Source organism: Microtus oregoni, unplaced genomic scaffold, assembly GCF_018167655.1.
Source record: "Microtus oregoni isolate MIOR12 unplaced genomic scaffold, Mior012 000063F_ref0000156, whole genome shotgun sequence".
Taxonomy (NCBI): Eukaryota; Metazoa; Chordata; class Mammalia; order Rodentia; family Cricetidae; genus Microtus; species Microtus oregoni.
Window position 1 is genome coordinate 1693797 of NW_024543873.1, and position 17271 is coordinate 1711067.

Below are 17271 nucleotides of genomic sequence, written 5' to 3' on the forward strand. Positions count from 1 at the left end.
GTCCCACCCTGAACCTGATCTCAGCTCCTTTTCCTATTTCTGCCTGGATGACCCTCCCCCCCGCCCCGCCCAGGAAAAGCCTCTCTTTCTACCGCTGGAGAATTCAGTCAATGTTTTCCTTTCATAGTTGTGATGTTAGAACTTCACCATCCCTGAGGTCCTAGGCCTCTCCTCTGGGACCCCAGGTACTCATACTTCCACGTGAGCCTTCACTCCTGACCTATATACTTGACATCGATCATGAATCATATTCCAGAAACCTTGCTTCAGGCAGCTTCTGTGAAGCTGGTCAGGGTGGACTTAACTCTGGAGTCTTAAGACAACTGGGAGGCTGGCTCTCCGAGGATGGGTTAGAATACTTAGCTTCTTTTGATAGACTTCTCCTGGGAGCAAACTTTTTCCTCTTGTAGCTTTACCTTGTGTGGGCATCAGTACCAGATTCCTTGTTCTTGGAAGCCTTTTTGGTGAAAAAGGGGTATTTTTGTTCTATGACATTGTAGGAGCGATCTCATCTAAATGGAACCCTATTCTTGAGCCCCTACTGACACGGACATACTTTCTGGCAGGATTTGTTGAAGGCAACTTGAACATTCATTGCAGAAATTGAGATATAGAAGTTGCCACATTGTATATACCAGGTTCTGTTCTCTGTTTCTGTCCCCTTTCCCCAGCTGGTCATCCTCAATCCATTTCTTTTCCGTTCTTGAACCTGTCAATGCTTCTTGTAAAGCCTTCCCTTCTCCATCTGCTCTACTCTTCCATACTATTTCCTTACCACATCAGATCCTGTGCTGTCTACACTCACTGGCCACATAGGCCATCTTTTTCTAAAGGGATTCATATTGTCTACAGCCCTAGCCTGAACCACTAATGGAAGAAATCCCACTGGCCAAATACAGAGTATTTCATACCCTCAGATGGGCTTAGAAGACATTCAAATACAGCCTTAGTCCCTCACCTAATATATAGTCTACAGATTACAGAAAATTTCATATCAGCATCCAAGGAAATCTGTGTAGGTTTTTTTTTTTACAGATATTTATTGTGTGTGTGTGTGTGTGTATGTGTTTGTGTATGTGTGTGTAAAGGAATGCTAGTGTACCATTGGCTTTTGTGTATGTATTTATATATGATTTAACACTTAGAAGGACAAGTTTACGATCTGTCTCTCCAGTTATTTGTTTGTTTAGTAGCACAAAAATAATACATACTAGATAGTTCCTAAATGTGACTGCAAGTACTTATTGAGTGCGCCAACTCTCTTAAAGCATTTCCACTTACATTGGGTTAGAAATAAATAAGCCCTTACATAAATTAAATATTCACACATCTCACAGAAACAAGGAAAGCAAACTATATTTTTCTCAAGTACACATTTTCACTGTGTCTTGCAATGAGAACTTAAGGGTAGCTAACTAGGTGGGTATCAGAAAATATTTGAACTGGAGACTGTTGGCAGTACCCAGAAAACTACTGGCTTTTTCTGAAACAACAATTGTACTTCTGGCTCCTAAAATTCGTTGTGAAGTTGCCATGAGCACAAATAGGCAGCATCAAATATGTATTTGATAAGGGATGTGGAACTTTGAAGTGGACTGTGATGTCGTAGGTGCCAGATGAACCCAAATTCCCTGAGGTTCTCTTGAGGAAAAGCAGGTACATACAACTCAGATGAAAGTCACCTTTGCTTAGAATAGTGGTTCTCAACAAGTTTGACCCACTTGGGGTTGCTTCTCAGATATCCTGCATGTCAGATATTTACATTATAATTAATCACAATAACAAATTATAGTCATGAAGTAGCAACAAACAATTTTATGGTTGTAGGTCACCACCACATGGGTAGCTGTATAAAGGGTTGAACCATCAGGATGGTTGAGAACCACGGCTTTGGCATCATATAGAAAGCTGTTCTCTCTGTGCCAGGTCAGATGGACCCAGTGCCATTGCAGTCAATGTCTACAACAATTATGCCTGCAAATTCCTCAAATGAAGTCCTTGGGACATTCTGGATCATTGGCCAACATTGGCCTTTCCACAAATTTAGGTGTTCTATGGCCTGGGATCGTTTTGTGAACACAGGGAAGTGTATCCCTACCCCTGTGCCTTCTTCTGCTCCCCAAATGTCTTGTTCTGTAAATATGACCTGATTAGTTGCCCGGAAAGAACAACATACTCTCTTATATCCAAAATGTGTCAGAAACATGTATGTTTAACAAAGATGACAGGAGTTCCTTTGTGGCTTGCTCTGCTCTGTCCCCAGGTACGTTAAAGGTATAAGGGCCTATGGATCTCCAAGTATCATGTGACGTCACGGGGAGAGTGTCATGAGGATCATGAGAGGCTAAAGTGCACATTTCTGTCTTTGTCTCTTGTTACTACAGTTCCTTAGCAGTGTCCTCTCTGGTTAAAGCATTCACTCCAGCAGAAAAGCTCTTTAAGGAGTAACCCATTGTGAGTAACTTCAGGGAGAGCCCCACACTGAATGGATCCAGTAGTCTCTGTACTCCCAAGAGTAGATAAATAGTAGAGACTGCTGGGAGTCAGTCTCAAACCAGCAGAGCAGTCTGGAAGGGACCAGTAGAACAGCTGAGCAGGAGCAGAGACCAGGTGAGCTGCCTGGAAGAGGCTTAGAGGAGCTGATCTGTCTGGAAAGACTGCAGCCTGCTGTCCTGTCTGTGGACTGCACAGTGTGGCTCAGGTTTCCAGATTTGGAGAGCCATCAGTCCTACCGTGGTAGGCTTTGGTGACAAAGCTGACTTGGAGTCATTTCTCTCCTGTAAGCAACCCCTCACCCATATTCCTGTAAGGAAGTCTGATAAATGCAATTTGTTCTCCAGGTGGACTCTGGTATTATTGTTCCTTCTGTCTGGGGCAGAATTTCTTTCTGCAGTAGTAAATGTGTGTTGTTTCCTTAGATAAAGTATGTTTCACAACAGCAGCTGAGAATTAGATGTTGCTAGAGGCAAAAGGAGTAGGTGAAGCAGCAATACAGGAGGCCAGTCTAACTGATAATCAGACAGTCGTCTAGGGTCCTAAGACACAAAGCTCAGGCTTTGGAGCTGGGCACCATGTGCCACCTCCCACTGTCAAGCATCTCCTTGCTTCACAGCAGCCTGCCCATTCCACTCCTTTTATGCCCATTCTTCTGTCTTTCCCCCTCTCTTCCCTCTCAAAGGTTAGCATCCAAGGATTTCCTAGCAGTGAGTGAAAAGGGAAGGTGAGTGTGTCCTGTTCTGCTGATGCTCACACGATGCACATATTAGGGGCTTTTCTGTGTGAGGCATCACCCTTGAAGACCTCAGCTTCTGGCATTAGCAGGATGCAGGCTCAGAGACTCTGCATTTTATTTTTATAGTTCAAATCTACAAAAGAACTCTTCTTTATAAAAACACACAGTATATTAAAAAGGCTCTAATACAACTTCAGGAAGGATAGTATTGTCTTCAGAGTGGATATTCTACCCTTTCTCCTATTAGGGTGTTTAGGGGGAATTTTATGGGATATACTTAAGTCAAGAATTCTTGGGGGAAACTGCTCTAATTTACGAATCTCTATAGTGTATGTGTGGCTCAATATTCAGTAACCTGAATATTCAAAAAAAATATGTTTTTTTTTTGAGACATGGTTTCTCTGTAGTTTTTGGAGCTTTCTCTGGATCTTGCCCTTGCAGACTAGGCTGCCCTTTAATTCACAGATATTCACCTGCCTCTAACTTTCAAGTGCTGGTATTGAAGATGTTTGCCATCTTATCTGGGTTAGGTATTCTTAATGTTGTTTGAAGATTTTGATCAAGCATACTGTTATTGGATCCGGACTGTACCTCACTCCTTATACATAAAAATAAAGCCATGGGGGTGTTTTTCTGCAACGATTCCGTGTTAAAGATGCTTGCTGGCAAGCCTGATTGTTGTAAGGGGGGATGCTTGTTCTTCTAGGCTGCCCAGCTTGCTTAGCCCGGAAATAACCACACAGAAACTGTATTAATTATATCACTGATATGTACATTAACTCTAACTTCTCATTGGCTAACTCTTACATATTAATTTAACCCACTTCTATTGATCTGTGTATCACCATGAGGTCTTGGCCTACCAGCAAAGTTACAGCCCATCTATTTCTGGTGGCAGTTCCATGGCGTTTCTCTCACTCTGCATTCTCCCTCCCAGCATTCAGTTCTGTCTTCCCTGCCTACCTAAATACTGCACTATCAAAATGCCAAGGGAGTTTCTTTGTTTATTTACCAATGAAAGGAGCACATAAACAGAAGGATCTCCTGCACCACAGATGACCTGAACCTGATCTCTGGAAAGTGCATGATGGAAAGAGAGAACTGATTTTCCCAAGTTGTCTTCTGACATCCAAACATGTGCTGTGACATGCACAAAATGGTAAAGGTCCATACTCACATAACAAATAAATTCAACAATTAGGAGGAATCCTAATTTACTTAGCTACTAACTCTACGGGTATTTGACAATGATTTTGTGTTTACAGATGTTGATTTTCACATTTATAAGTCAAAATAATTGCACTACAACTTCCTTAGGAATCTTGCTAGCTGTCCTGATATCACAGCGCTCTAGGGTTCTACAATTAAAAGGAAGAAAGAAAAAGATTGCATTTGTGTGATTAGAGTGCACAGACGACTAAATGGCTAAGAGATTTTGTTGTTCTTTCAGAGGAGCAGAGTACAGTTCTCAGGACCAACCTTGGTAACCATCTATCTATAAGTTGAGCTTCAGGAGAGCCACTGCTCCCTGTAGGCACCCAAAGTACAAGCACACAAAATAATAATGATCTTTTATTTAAAAAAATAAATTAGATCAATTATAGGCACATTAGTTCTAATTTCTCATTTTCTAACTCTTACATACTAATTTAACCACTTCTATTGATCTGTGTATCACCATGAGGTCTTGCCCTACAAGCATTTCTTTAGATTTCTTAATCTGTACCTTTAATAAATTTAATATTAATTTTTAGATTTGTTTATTTATCACATGTACAGTGTTCTCCCTGCATGCATGCCTTCATGCCAGAAGAGGGCACCAGATCTCATTATAGACGGTTGTGATCCACCATGTGGTTCATGGGAATTGAACTCAGGACATCTAGAAGAACAGGCAGTGCCCTTAACCTTTAAGCCATCCCCTTAATATTAATTTTTAAAAGCAATGTTAAACTCTAGTTTTCTTTTTATTAATTAATTATTTTCCCAATCACATTTCCTCTCCATTCTTTCTCTCTTCCCAGACCCTTCTACTAACCTGCCTCTTCCCCCCCATCCACTTCTTCTCTTTTCAGAAAAGAGCGGGTCTCCCATGTATATCAGCCATCTGTGGCATATCAAGTTGCAGTAAGACTAGGCACCTCATTTCCTACTAAGTTTGCGTAAGGCAATACAGTAGGAGGATAAGGTTCCCAAAGCAGATCACAGGGTCAGAGACATCCCTACTGTTAGGAGCCCCACCAGAAGACCAAGACCATAATTTACACAACTGTAAAACATGGGTAGAGGGCCTAGGTCAGTCCCTTGCAAGCTCTCTGGATGGCAGCCGAGTCTCTGTGATCCCCTCTGGACCTAGGTTAGTAAATTCTGTGGTTTCTCTTTTGGTGCCCTTGCCCTCTCTGTGTCCCACAATCCTTTCTCCACCTCTTCCACAGGATTTTCTGAGCTTCACCAGTGTTTATAGTTCTGCATCTGTTTCCATCAGTCTCTGGGTGAAGGACTACATTTTCTTATTGAGATCCTCTTGATATTTTCCAACATCTCAGCACACTGAGGAAATTTCTTTGAGAATATTAATTGTTTGAATGGAAGCTAGCCCGAGGTTATTTCACTTTTGTATACTTACTGTATATATGGTGCTTTCTCAGCTCAATACTGTTACAGAGCACTCTCAGCTTCAGGAGTTTGCTGGCACTGTGAAAAGGGCAGAGACCCACACAGTGTCAGCCTAGTCAGACATGAGAAGTACTGGGCAGGACATCGTACAGTGACTCTGATGGAGATTCCCAATAAACCATCTGGAGCATTTTCATTGTTTCAATGGTGACGTCAAGTGTTTTGCAGCGACTTGTCCCCCCAGAATGCTACATAAACTCCACTTCACAAGCATGGCACTCCTTCAGGTAGAGGACAGTGTTGGTGTGTTTTCAATGTCCTCTCAAGGAAACTGGCACAAACACTAGCTGACATAACCATGTCCACTTAATTCCCAGATCTTGCAGTGTGCACCCAGTGAGATACAGAAGCTAGAGTTCTCCAGGGGTTCACCCAGAGGCCATGTGCTCCGTGTAAATGCATGTCCTCATCCCTACTTGTGCACCTGCAACAGCTTTCTTTCTCTTCCACTCCATTCCTCGAGGCTTTGGTGTACTTGGTTGGATCCATGTTAGATCCATTCTGCACATGCTCCCTAGAGCCACCTTCAGTGGGCACGTATCTCCTATAGGGGTTGTGTGATGGAAAGAGGACAGATGTGAATCTTGCTAAAACCCACATGCTGCAAAGTCATTTCAATCCACAAAGCATTTATGGAGATGACACTACTCTCTTTTAGGTCTCATCATGGCTTTCCAATCCCAACATGTGGAACCCAATGTCTACAAACTGTATGAAAATGAAATTGAGGGGAGCCTTGATTTTGAACACGGGGCCACTGCAGCAACAGAAAGTGTCATCTATGGTGAAGGTTCTCTAAAAGGTTCCGACAAACCAAAGAACCAGGGCATCCCACACTACAAGGATGATGTGACCCACGTTGCTAATTTCAACTACGTTGGTGATGACATCAGGCATGAGAGCCATGGGAGCCACCAAGGTTACAGAAACCCACAGTTGAAGGAGCAAGAGAATGTGGCTGCTGGCAGAGTGCCCCAGGTCCGGCGCACAAGGCCAAGGATCCAGTTTGGTCTCACACCCAGGCAGCTGAATGAGTTGGAAGATGTTTTTGAAAAAACTAAGTACCCTGATGAGATCATAAGGTATGTCACTTGTTTCAATAGCTGTTCCAGCTCCCATCCATCAGCATCTCATTAGGAGGTGTGTTCTTCACACTATGAGCCCTGTCTGCTATGAGCCTCAAGCATGAAGTCTCTGTTTAGTTCCTGAGTATGGGAAGTATGTTTTAAGAGGTCAAAGTCAACATCTATATCTGTATCTATATCTATATTTATCTATTTGTCTATCTATCTATCTATCTATCTATCTAGTGTTGGTTGATGCCTCTCAATTTCTTCTTTAAGTTTTCTTTTTGTTTTTTTTTCATCCTCCTTCTTATCCTCTTCTTCTTCATGGCCCCCGTTTTATAATGGGAATTGTACTCAAGATGTTCTATTGGGAACTCACCAAGGCCAGCTGGCCTTGGTCTGATAAAGCCTAGGATAAAACCGGACTCGCTGAACATAGCGGACAATGAGGACTACTGAGAACTCAAGAACAATGGCAATGGGTTTTTGATCCTACTGCACGTACTGGCTTTGTGGGAGCCTAGGCAGTTTGAATGCTCAACTTATTAGACCTGGATGGAGGTGGGTGGTCCTTGGACTTCCCACAGGTCAGGTAACCCTGATTGCTCGTTGGGCTGACGAAGGAGGGGGACTTGATTGGGGGAGGAGGAGGGAAATGGGAGGCGGTGGCGAAGAAGATACAGAAATCTTTAATAAATAAGTAAATTAATAAATAAAAAAGACCTAGTGGTTTCTAAGTAATCCCTCTACTACTATAGCATATCCACCTTATGTCAATTAATGTGGTTATTTATTTATTTCGTTTCTTGAGACAGGGTTTCTCTGTAGCTTTGGAGCCTGTCCTGGAGCTAGCTCTTGTAGAACAGGCTGGACTCGAACTCACAGAGATTTCCCTGCCTCTGCCTCCTGAGTGCTGGGATTAAAGGTGTGTGCCACCACCGCCCTGCTCAATGTGGTTATTTTTATAAAATAAAATAGAGATCATTGAAAAGCCGCTTTCATACTTTAGGTCTCACCTTCTCTACATAGTTTTGTGTTGGCCTGTGATGAATTTCCAGAAGTCTATTCATCTTGCCAAGCTGAAATGCTGTATTTCACTAACAGCTCCAATTTCCATCTTCTTCTCTCAGAAAGGACCTTGCAAAGCGCTTGTTCCTGGGAGAATCCAGAGTGCAGGTCAGTAAATCCGAAAAGACTTTGGGCAGGGCACTCTGCTTCAGGTCATGGTCCATGTTCTTGTACCCAATATGAAAAGCATGCGTGGGTGAGAGGTGTCCTTGTCTGGGTTATGATAGTAACTGAGCACTGAGTGTTGAAGTTTTCCAGAGTTAAAATGGAACGGGCAGCCATTAAGTCTTTTCCCATTATTGGAGACATTGTAGTCTCTTAATTGAAAAAAAAAACTAAAAAATGCACACAATTTTTTAGCATTTTTATTTTATTTAATTGTCTTTATTGAGCTTTATATTTTTCTCTGCTCCCCTCCCTTTTCCCTTCTCCCAGTCTCTATGTCCTGTGACCCCCACACTCCCAGTTTACTTACGAGATCTTGTCTTTTCCTACCTCCTAAGTAGATCCATTTATGCCTGTCTCAGGGTCCTCTTTGTTGTCTTGGTTTCCCGGTATTGCTGGTTTTCTTTGCTTTATGTGTTAAAACCACTTATGAGTGAGTAAATATTATATTTGTCTTTCTGTTTCTGAGTTACATCACCCAATATGGTGTTTTCCAGATCTATCCATTTGCCTGCAAATTTCAAGAAGTCATTTTTTTTTTACTGTTGTGCACATGTACTTTTTCTTCATCCATTCTTTGACTGAAGGCCATCTAGGTTGTTTCCAGGCTCTCGCTCTTATGAATAATGCTGCTATGAACATATTTGAGCTGGTGTTCTTGTGGTGTGATTTAGTGTTTGGGGGTATATAACCAACAGTAGTATTGCTGGGCGTGGAGGTGGATTGTTTCCTTGTTTTCAGTGAAATCGCCATACTTACTTCCAAAGTGGCTGTACAAGTTTACACTCCCACCACCAATGCAGGAGTGTTCCCTTTACCCCAAATACTCCCCAGAATAAGTTGTCATCTGTGTTTTGATCATGGCCATTCTTATAGGTGTAAGATGGGACACAGAGTTGTTTTGATTTGCATTTCTCAGATGACTAAAGATGTTGAACATTTCCTCAAATGTCTTTCAGCCATTTGAGATTCACAGAACACTTAGAATCAGTATGGGAACATCATATATATAGAGAGCATTGAGTATTATATGGTCATGCATATAGGAAAACATAAATGTTTACTGGTATGTGTACAGTGATTAATACTGAAGTCCGGACACTCAGGTCATTTCAGGGTACTTATATGTACTGTTGTAGTAGGACTCTAAGTGACCTTGGGGACATTCTAATTGATGTAGCAAGCAGTAGGAGTAAAACAGGGCTCTGTTTCAACAAAGAAACACTTAGTTATAAGTGTGGATTAAGTAAGGCCAGAGAGATATTCAGTGTTTCATAACTTATCTGTGTTTAATTTGTCCAAGAGTCATGTGGGAAGACACTCACAAGTGCAAATGGTTGGCCCTCCACCTTTGTAATTGTGTGGAAAGCCAATGTGGAAAGCAGCAAAGTTGAACCTTCATGTTCCCCCATGCTGTGTTTAGATTATCTAAAAACAATGCAAAATTGTCATGTCAGTGTTATGACATGTATGGGGCTCACAGCTTTAAAGAGTTAATTTTGTTACAATTAAACAAAAAGAATAACATTGAGCTCATTTAAGTTAATCGAGTAAAGAGAACGGGATCAGGTGAAGTTATAGAATGTCAAAATGCAGGTTGGTACTGAGGAGAGGGCCCGAAGGATAAAGCTCTTGCCACATGAGTCTGAAGATCTGAGTTGGGACCCTCAGCATAAAGTTTAGCAGGTGTCAGCTCACACTGTAGTCAGAATCTCTTATTCAGGAGGCAGAGACTGCGGATCCTTAGGGAGACCTAGATTAGGTCCGTCGCTGAGCTGAGGTTCATGGACAACCCTGCCAGTGTAAATCAGGTGGGGACCAAGCTAAGAAGATGCTTGACTCTGACCTTGGTCCTCTGCATGCACGAGTGTGCATTTGCACATAGATACACATGCAGATCAGACACCTTTGCAAATTTTTATTTGTTTGCAAATACATAAAAAGCAAAGGTGCCAAGCCACGGTCAAGTGTGTCTTCTGTTGACTAACTTGAAATCTGAAAGTATTCCTTTTCTTTAAAGGAGACTATGTTGAACATGTGGGTTTTTTGGAATGTGGAAAAAGATAGAGCTCACTTGAAGAAAGAGCTGTAGCTATCTTATTTTCAAATGAATTTCTTTCCTCCAGACATTAAAGACTAATGTTTAGATCATGGGATAAAAGCTGAGGCCATGAGCCCAGAGAAACTGACTGCTCCATAGCAAATGAGAAAGGGGAAAAGCAGTGCAGAGTGCTATTCATGCTAACTTCCTTCAGCATGGATCAGGGCAGTCTTGATGTAAGCAAATTCCCTACCTGCAGCAGTAGCTTGTGCAGAATAGCATTCCTGCCTAGGAGCCCCTGATGACTGACATCCTAACACCACAACGTGTAAACTACAGTAGGACCAGGCTCAGGTTGGAGAAACTGGTAGAGAAGAGGGAGATTCCCCCAGGATGGAGAGAGTGATTGGATAAGAAAAGCTGAAGGAGTGAGGAATTCTCCTGCTTTCAAGCTTACAGGACCCTGTACTTCCGCTCCAGAGAGACAGAGGTGCTGCAGCCCCAGAGACTGATGTGAGGCAACTCTGAAGACAAATATACACTGCAGACCTAGAGGCTGATGCACTCCAGCTCCATAGAGGCAGACTTACTGCAGCTCCAGAGAGACTGATGGACTATCACTCCAGAGCCATTTGTACTGCAGCTCTAGAGAGACTGATGATGCACTACATCTCTAGAGAGACTGATGGACTATCAGTCCAGAGCCATTTGTACTGCAGCTCTAGAGGGACTGATGATGCACTGCATCTCCAGAGAGGTCGATGAACTGCAAGTCCAGAGAGTCTGATCAAGTGCAGTTCTAGAGGCTGATGCACTCCTGCTCTAGAGAGGCAGATTCAATGCAGCTCCAGAAAAGCTGATGCACTGTAGCTCCAGAGAGGCTGATGCAATTCAGCTCCAGAAAGGCTGAAGCACTGCAGCTCTAGAGGCTGATTTCACTGCAGCTCCAGAGAAGCTTATGAACTGCAGCTATCTAGCCTGATTCACTGCTGCTCCAGAGAGGACTATTTACTGCCGCTCTAGGGGCTGATGCACTACAGCTCCAAAGAGGCTGATGCACTGTCGTTAGAGAAACTGATGCACTGCAGGATTAGACAGGCTGATGCATTGCAGCTCTAGAGGCTCATTCACTTCAGCTCTAGATGTCAAGCACTGCAGCTCTAGAGGTTGAAGCACTGCAGCTCCAGAAAGGCCAATATACTGAAACTCTGGAGGATGATGACCTGCAGATCCAGAGAGGCTAATGTACTGCAGCTCTAGAGGTTAATGCAGTGTAGCTACCGAGAGGCTGATGCATGGAAGTTCTCGAGATGCTGATGCACTGTAGCTCTAGAGATGCTGATGTACTGCAGCTCCAGAGAGACTGATGTACTGAAGCTCTAGAGGCTGAAGCACTGAAGATCCAGAGAGTCTGATTCACTGACATTCCAGAATCTGATGCATTGCAGGATTAAAGAGGCTGATGCACTGTAGCTCTAGAGGTTTATTCACTTAAGCTCTAGATGTCATGTATTAAGGAAGAGGCGGTTTTGTTAACTGCTCTCCACATTGTTACAGATCACATTCCTGACTGGAGGTTCAGCCTAAAAACGTTGGATCTCCTGGTATAAGAACAGAGCCCAGGATGCTCTTCATGTTGACAAGAAGTAGGGCATCACTATCAAGCTTCAACTCTTACTGAGACCACAGCTTTTGTTCTGAGCCCAGAAAAATTTAGAGGGCATGGAAGAGGGGGAGGGCAAAAGTCCATAGGTGACAGTAACCTACCCTTATTACCTACATGATGGAAGCAGGGAGTCCCAAGATATCTGAATGAATTGTCTGAATTGGCTCATTTCCCTAATCCTATAGATGACAACATCACATCTCTGTGCAGGCCTCCCTTGGAGTAGTGTTAGCTCTAATAACACTTTGGGAAGGATGTTTGTTTGTTTGTTTGTTTGTTTGTTTGAGCTGGGGATAGGCTGTGACTTTGCACACTCTTTTGGCAAGTGTGATTCCTTGTAATCACCCCACCTCCTTTAGGTGCTGGAGCAATAAGAAGCCGTCCATCTATAAATGGTGAGCTGAAATCATGAGAGTAAAGCAGTTCACCTGGGAGAAATTATGTGTTTAGATAAGAAAAATATGTCAGAGGAGATCCAGAAACACTGGAACAGAAGGAGAAGATGCTGGAAGGACAAAAAAGAGAAGGAATGAGGAGGAGGAAGAGCATGAGGCAAAGGAGGAGATAGGGAGAGAAGGAGACTGTTTTCTGACAGTGAGGGGAAGTAGGAAGCAGGTATCCCACTATCCTAAGTGGTGAATCTCACAGCACCCCTTGTCCTTCCTGACATGGGCGTCTTGTGTGGAGCCCCACTGGGAGTTAGGATTGAGGTGTCTGTACAAGGCAGTACAATCAAGTGAATTGTTGAAGTGTGTTGTGTTGACTTCATTTTGGTTTTTGACCTTTTGTACAGAAAATAGATTTTTGTTCCTTTAGAGTCATCCAGCACCTTTGTATATTCCAGTTTTTCTGCTTGTTCTTCTGCTTTGATCCCTGAGCCTTGAAGGGAGGAGGTTATGAAGACATTCCAATTAGGATAGAGCACTCCATAGTTGTGAGCAGAGATGACCACTCACATGGTCTCTAGCTAATGGAAAGTCTTTATTCCAGCTGACTAGGATGACACCCAGGTATCTGTGCACGTAGGCATGGCCCCAGCTGTCCAGAACATGGGGGTTGTAAGGGCATCTTAAAACCTAGATGTCCTAGCATCTAGATCGGCAGATGCAGATGCCTGTGCAGAAGTAAGCAGTTTGAATCAAGATGTTTACTGAAGCTAAGATAGCAGCTAGCTGGTGGAGGGGTTCATACAAACAGGAAGTTTTACCACAGCTAAGTTAGCTTGTATATCCCTGATCTCTGGTCCCTAGAGTAGACGTAATTAATTTCCCGTGGGTTTCTCCATGACAGAGTCAAAGTCTATTTCTACCTGTAATGGCCTCAACAAGAATAGAAGATGGAGGAACCTCTTCACTGGCTTAAAGTGTCACATTTCCCACTAGATTACAGGGCATGAGTCAAATTATTGACTCATCCTGTTCTATGAGGTCATAGTTGTTTCTAGGGACCAGTAATTTTCTGTTTGAGGCAGTTGGCCATGCAGGTGAAGATGCAGGGTTCTACCATTAGGCTGAGCAGGACAAGAATCAATGGTCCAGTTAATGCTGACACTAAGCTATAGGGATCCAGTCACCAGAGATTGATAACAGTGTCCTGATCTGTGTCTTCTTTCTTTCCTTCCTTTGAGCTTTTCTCTCTCCCTTCCTTTTCCTCTTCCCCTTCTCCTATCTTCTGCTTTGTTTCTTCTTTCTATTGACTATTCTTGTCCCTTCACTTACCCTTTCCACCTTCCTTCCTCATCATTCCCCAGTCCTTTCTCCTCTACTTATTTAAAAAGCAGTTACTCATGTATGCACTCCAGGGCACTGGCAGCCCATTCCCAACACCTCATCTTCACACTCCTCTCCTCTATTAGACCAATAGGCTGCTGAATTTTCAGGAAGCCTGCTGTAAACCAGACTTGGCCCAGGCATTGGCCCATCACTTCGCAGCAGCTTCCTTTCCTGTGCATAGGAGATTAGAGGCCTCTATGGGAAGACATAGAAACCTCCACAGTCACCCAGCAAGGACCCTGCATTTTTGTAGATCTTTCATGGATAAAATAGTACAGGGTCACAGTAAAGGAAATTAGTAATATATTCAGCTTTCTGGCTCTTCAACTTAGATCAGAAATCTTGGGATCATCTCAAACAATCAAATTTGAATAATCTATGGCAGTTGTTTCAGCTGTTCCTGCACCTATTCAAAGGAAACCAGAATTAGGACCCATTTGGCCTTTGTTAATATAGATTCAAGGCCAAATATGGGCTCGCCCATCTTCTCTATTATAGGCAAATATCATGAGGATTACATAGACAAGAATTCATGCAGTGGGGTGTGACTTTCGAGGGAGTCAGGGGAGATATCATTATTCTAAGCAGTAGTTCAAGTAAGTCAGATAATTCAAGGGAATGATGAGGTACCTTTTCCTCGGCAGAGAGTGTGTAGATTGTAATACCTAAAGACACTTTGATATCTGGTCTTCTCCATATCCTGATTTACTGATCCCCGTTCTCTTTCTTAGAGCCATATTTCCCATTTCCTTGAAAGGGCATAAGACAGGAAAGGTACTAGCTAATGAATTTCCCATTTCCAGTTGTTCTGAATTCCGACTTCCAGGGCTGGGGTTGCATAGGATTTTGTGTGTCCTTGGTTAGAAAAGTCTGGTCAATCTAAAGGCTCACTGGCATTTACTGTTACACAGAGTTGTGTTTTCTACTTGTGATACTGACTGTTGAATACACTAAAGCCATCTCTTTCACCAAGTTATTGCAGAGCTGGTTTAAGAAAAGAAGAGGCCAATACAGGAAACATCAGCAGTCTCAGATTCTCCAGTGTCCATCTGCTGATGGCCAGGACACCTTGCAGTAAAGCTTTTGTAGGAGTCCTGAAGCATCATCCTGTCCAGGCCCCAGATGAAGACAGGATCTTCAGGTGTCACTGACACCTTCTGATGGCTGTGACACCTTATCCCTTCAGCAATAAAGAGTTGTGTATTCAAAATATTTCATGTCCTTTTTGGGGGTCAGTAAGGTGTGTATGTCCAATATTGAGAAAATATTTAACAGAAGATAAAAGGAAGGGATCAAACCCTGAGTCATCTTTACTACTCCACAAGTCACAAAAGTTTCTCAAACTAACGGCAACCCGCGCTCAGACATATATTCTTCTCTGTTGTCACACTGTACTATCCTTACCTTAACTCGACCCTGTGGGAACAAACACCTAAGAACAGGAAAAGGACAAGTCTCCAGTGAGAAGACTGTTCACGACAAAAACAGAGTTTCTCACAAATCTACAAGTTCACTCTTGTACTGCAAAAAATACAAAAAGACCACTTTCTGAGCATTCATCAGTGGGGTGTGTGACCAGGGACCTAGGCTACCCCCAGGTCTGTTCACTATCACTCCTTTCAATGGCACAGTCATGCTACTAGGAGTCCTCCTGGCACAGGTAGTGTTTCAAAGGAAACACAAGAGGCCTTTTTACGCCCATTTGAAAGAGGCTTCCTCTTTGCTCCCACACCTAGCCCGAGATGCACAAGAGGCATATTGATCGATCCTCCCAGTTCAAGCAGGAGAGGCATAAGATTCTCAGTAGATACACCAGGCCAGGTTAGTGGAAGGCATAGGATGCAGGCTTCAGAGCATGCAGGGAGCAATAGGCTGTGTTAGCCCGAGGGTGATTGGAGGAGAGGCAGTTTGGAAAGCCTATAGAGAGTGTTATGCCTGAGTTCTGGCAGGGAGGACACATCAGGGTGGCATTAGCATGGTGGTGTATGTAGTGGGGTAGAGTACATGACCTGTGAGAAAGTGGCCAAGGCGTGAGCTGCTTTTGATGCTGTGACTGCTTGTAGATATGGCTGACTCTAGAATAGGGGGTGCAGGAGGATGTGATAAAGCCTCTTTCTAAACTGAGTACCAGTAAGCCGGGGATCTGAACTTTGCAATAGAGAAGATGGGTAAACAGGGCTGTGTACCGAGGATCCACATACAGAAGTTTGGTGTGACAGAGGAGGGATAGATAGGCTGGTTGTAGTACAGACTTGTATTAGGATAGTTTGTGGATTGTAGAGGCACTGCAGAGAGATGGAGGACGTGAATCCCCATAGCAAGAGTGTCCAGAGGACAGATAACATGTGTACTGGGTGGTTTTGTGTGTCATGTTGAAAAAGGCTATAGTGATCAGAGAGGAAGGAGCCCCAGTTGAGGAAATGCCTTCATGATGTCCAACTCAAACCCATTTTCTCAATTATTCAGCAATAGGCAAGAGCCCAGCATACAGTAAAAGATGCCCTTCCTGGACTGGTGGTCCTGGGTTCTATAAGAAAGCAGACTGAGTAAGCCATGGGAAGCAAGCCAGTAAGCAGCTCTCCTGCATAGCCTCATAAGATCCTGCTTCTGTGAACCTTCCCTGTTTGAGTTCCTGTTCTGACTTCCTTGAGTGATGAACAGCAATGCTGAAGTGTACATAAAATAAAACTCTTCTTCCCCAACTTCCATTTTTCATGGTGTTTTCAAAGTGACAGAAACCTTGAGACAATATCCTACTCAAAGAGGAACTGGGAACTCTGGTGCTGGGATTATAAGCACCAAGGTAGATGCTGTATTAGGAACATATACAGGACCTAGATGGAAGGTAGATTCATTGGGGTGTGTGTGAGGTGGAGCTGGTGAGAAAGACTCCCTGGGATACTACCACAGATTGCAGTCAGGCTCTTAGTATACTCCTGAGAACCTGTCAGGGCCTGGCTACACAAAGTAGGCCTGTGGATCAGAGCCCTACAAATGCAGAGGAAGATTCCTCTGTAGAGACCTAAGAACAGTGAGGGAGGGGCCCATTGCTCCTAATTAGGTCCTGGTGTGGCCCCAAAGAGAGCACCTGCAGCTTTGCATTCCAGGAGAGGAGGGCACATATGTGTCTAATATACACATGAAGAGATGACCCCATTGGGATCCGTGTACTTATCCCATGACTGTCATTCCCACAACAAACATTCCAAACCAACACACATCTCTTGGGGCCAATCAATTCCCAGAATAAGGGCATAGAAAGATGGCACAGCGAATATGTGATGATGTTAGATTCCCCTCTCTATGTTGTTAAAAAAGAACTACATGGGCCTATAGCAAGTTATTGGGAACAGAGCTAGGTGGGGAAAACTAAACTGAATGCTGGTAGAAAGAAGAGCAAAGCCAGAGAGAAGCTATGTAGCTCCTCCAGAGAGCGATTCCAGAACTTTAGCTGTTAATCCAAAGCCACGTGGTGATACACAGATTAATAGAGATGTGTTAGATAAGGATATGAGTTAGCCACAAAAACGCTTAGGCTATTGGCCACAAGGCATTGCAAATAATATGGTTTCTGTATGATTATT

At 43.3% G+C, this 17271-nt stretch overlaps 1 protein-coding gene across 1 annotated transcript; it reads left to right on the forward strand.

Annotated features, from left to right (window-relative positions):
* The first annotated feature begins 6574 nt into the window (after positions 1 to 6574).
* On the forward strand, positions 6575 to 14765 carry LOC121439888 (paired mesoderm homeobox protein 1-like). The gene is made up of 3 exons (XM_041640504.1): positions 6575 to 6990; positions 8106 to 8151; positions 14670 to 14765. The coding sequence occupies exons 1-3, from the start codon at positions 6575 to 6577 to the stop codon at positions 14763 to 14765; spliced, it is 558 nt and encodes a 185-aa protein (XP_041496438.1).
* The last annotated feature ends 2506 nt before the right edge of the window (positions 14766 to 17271 follow it).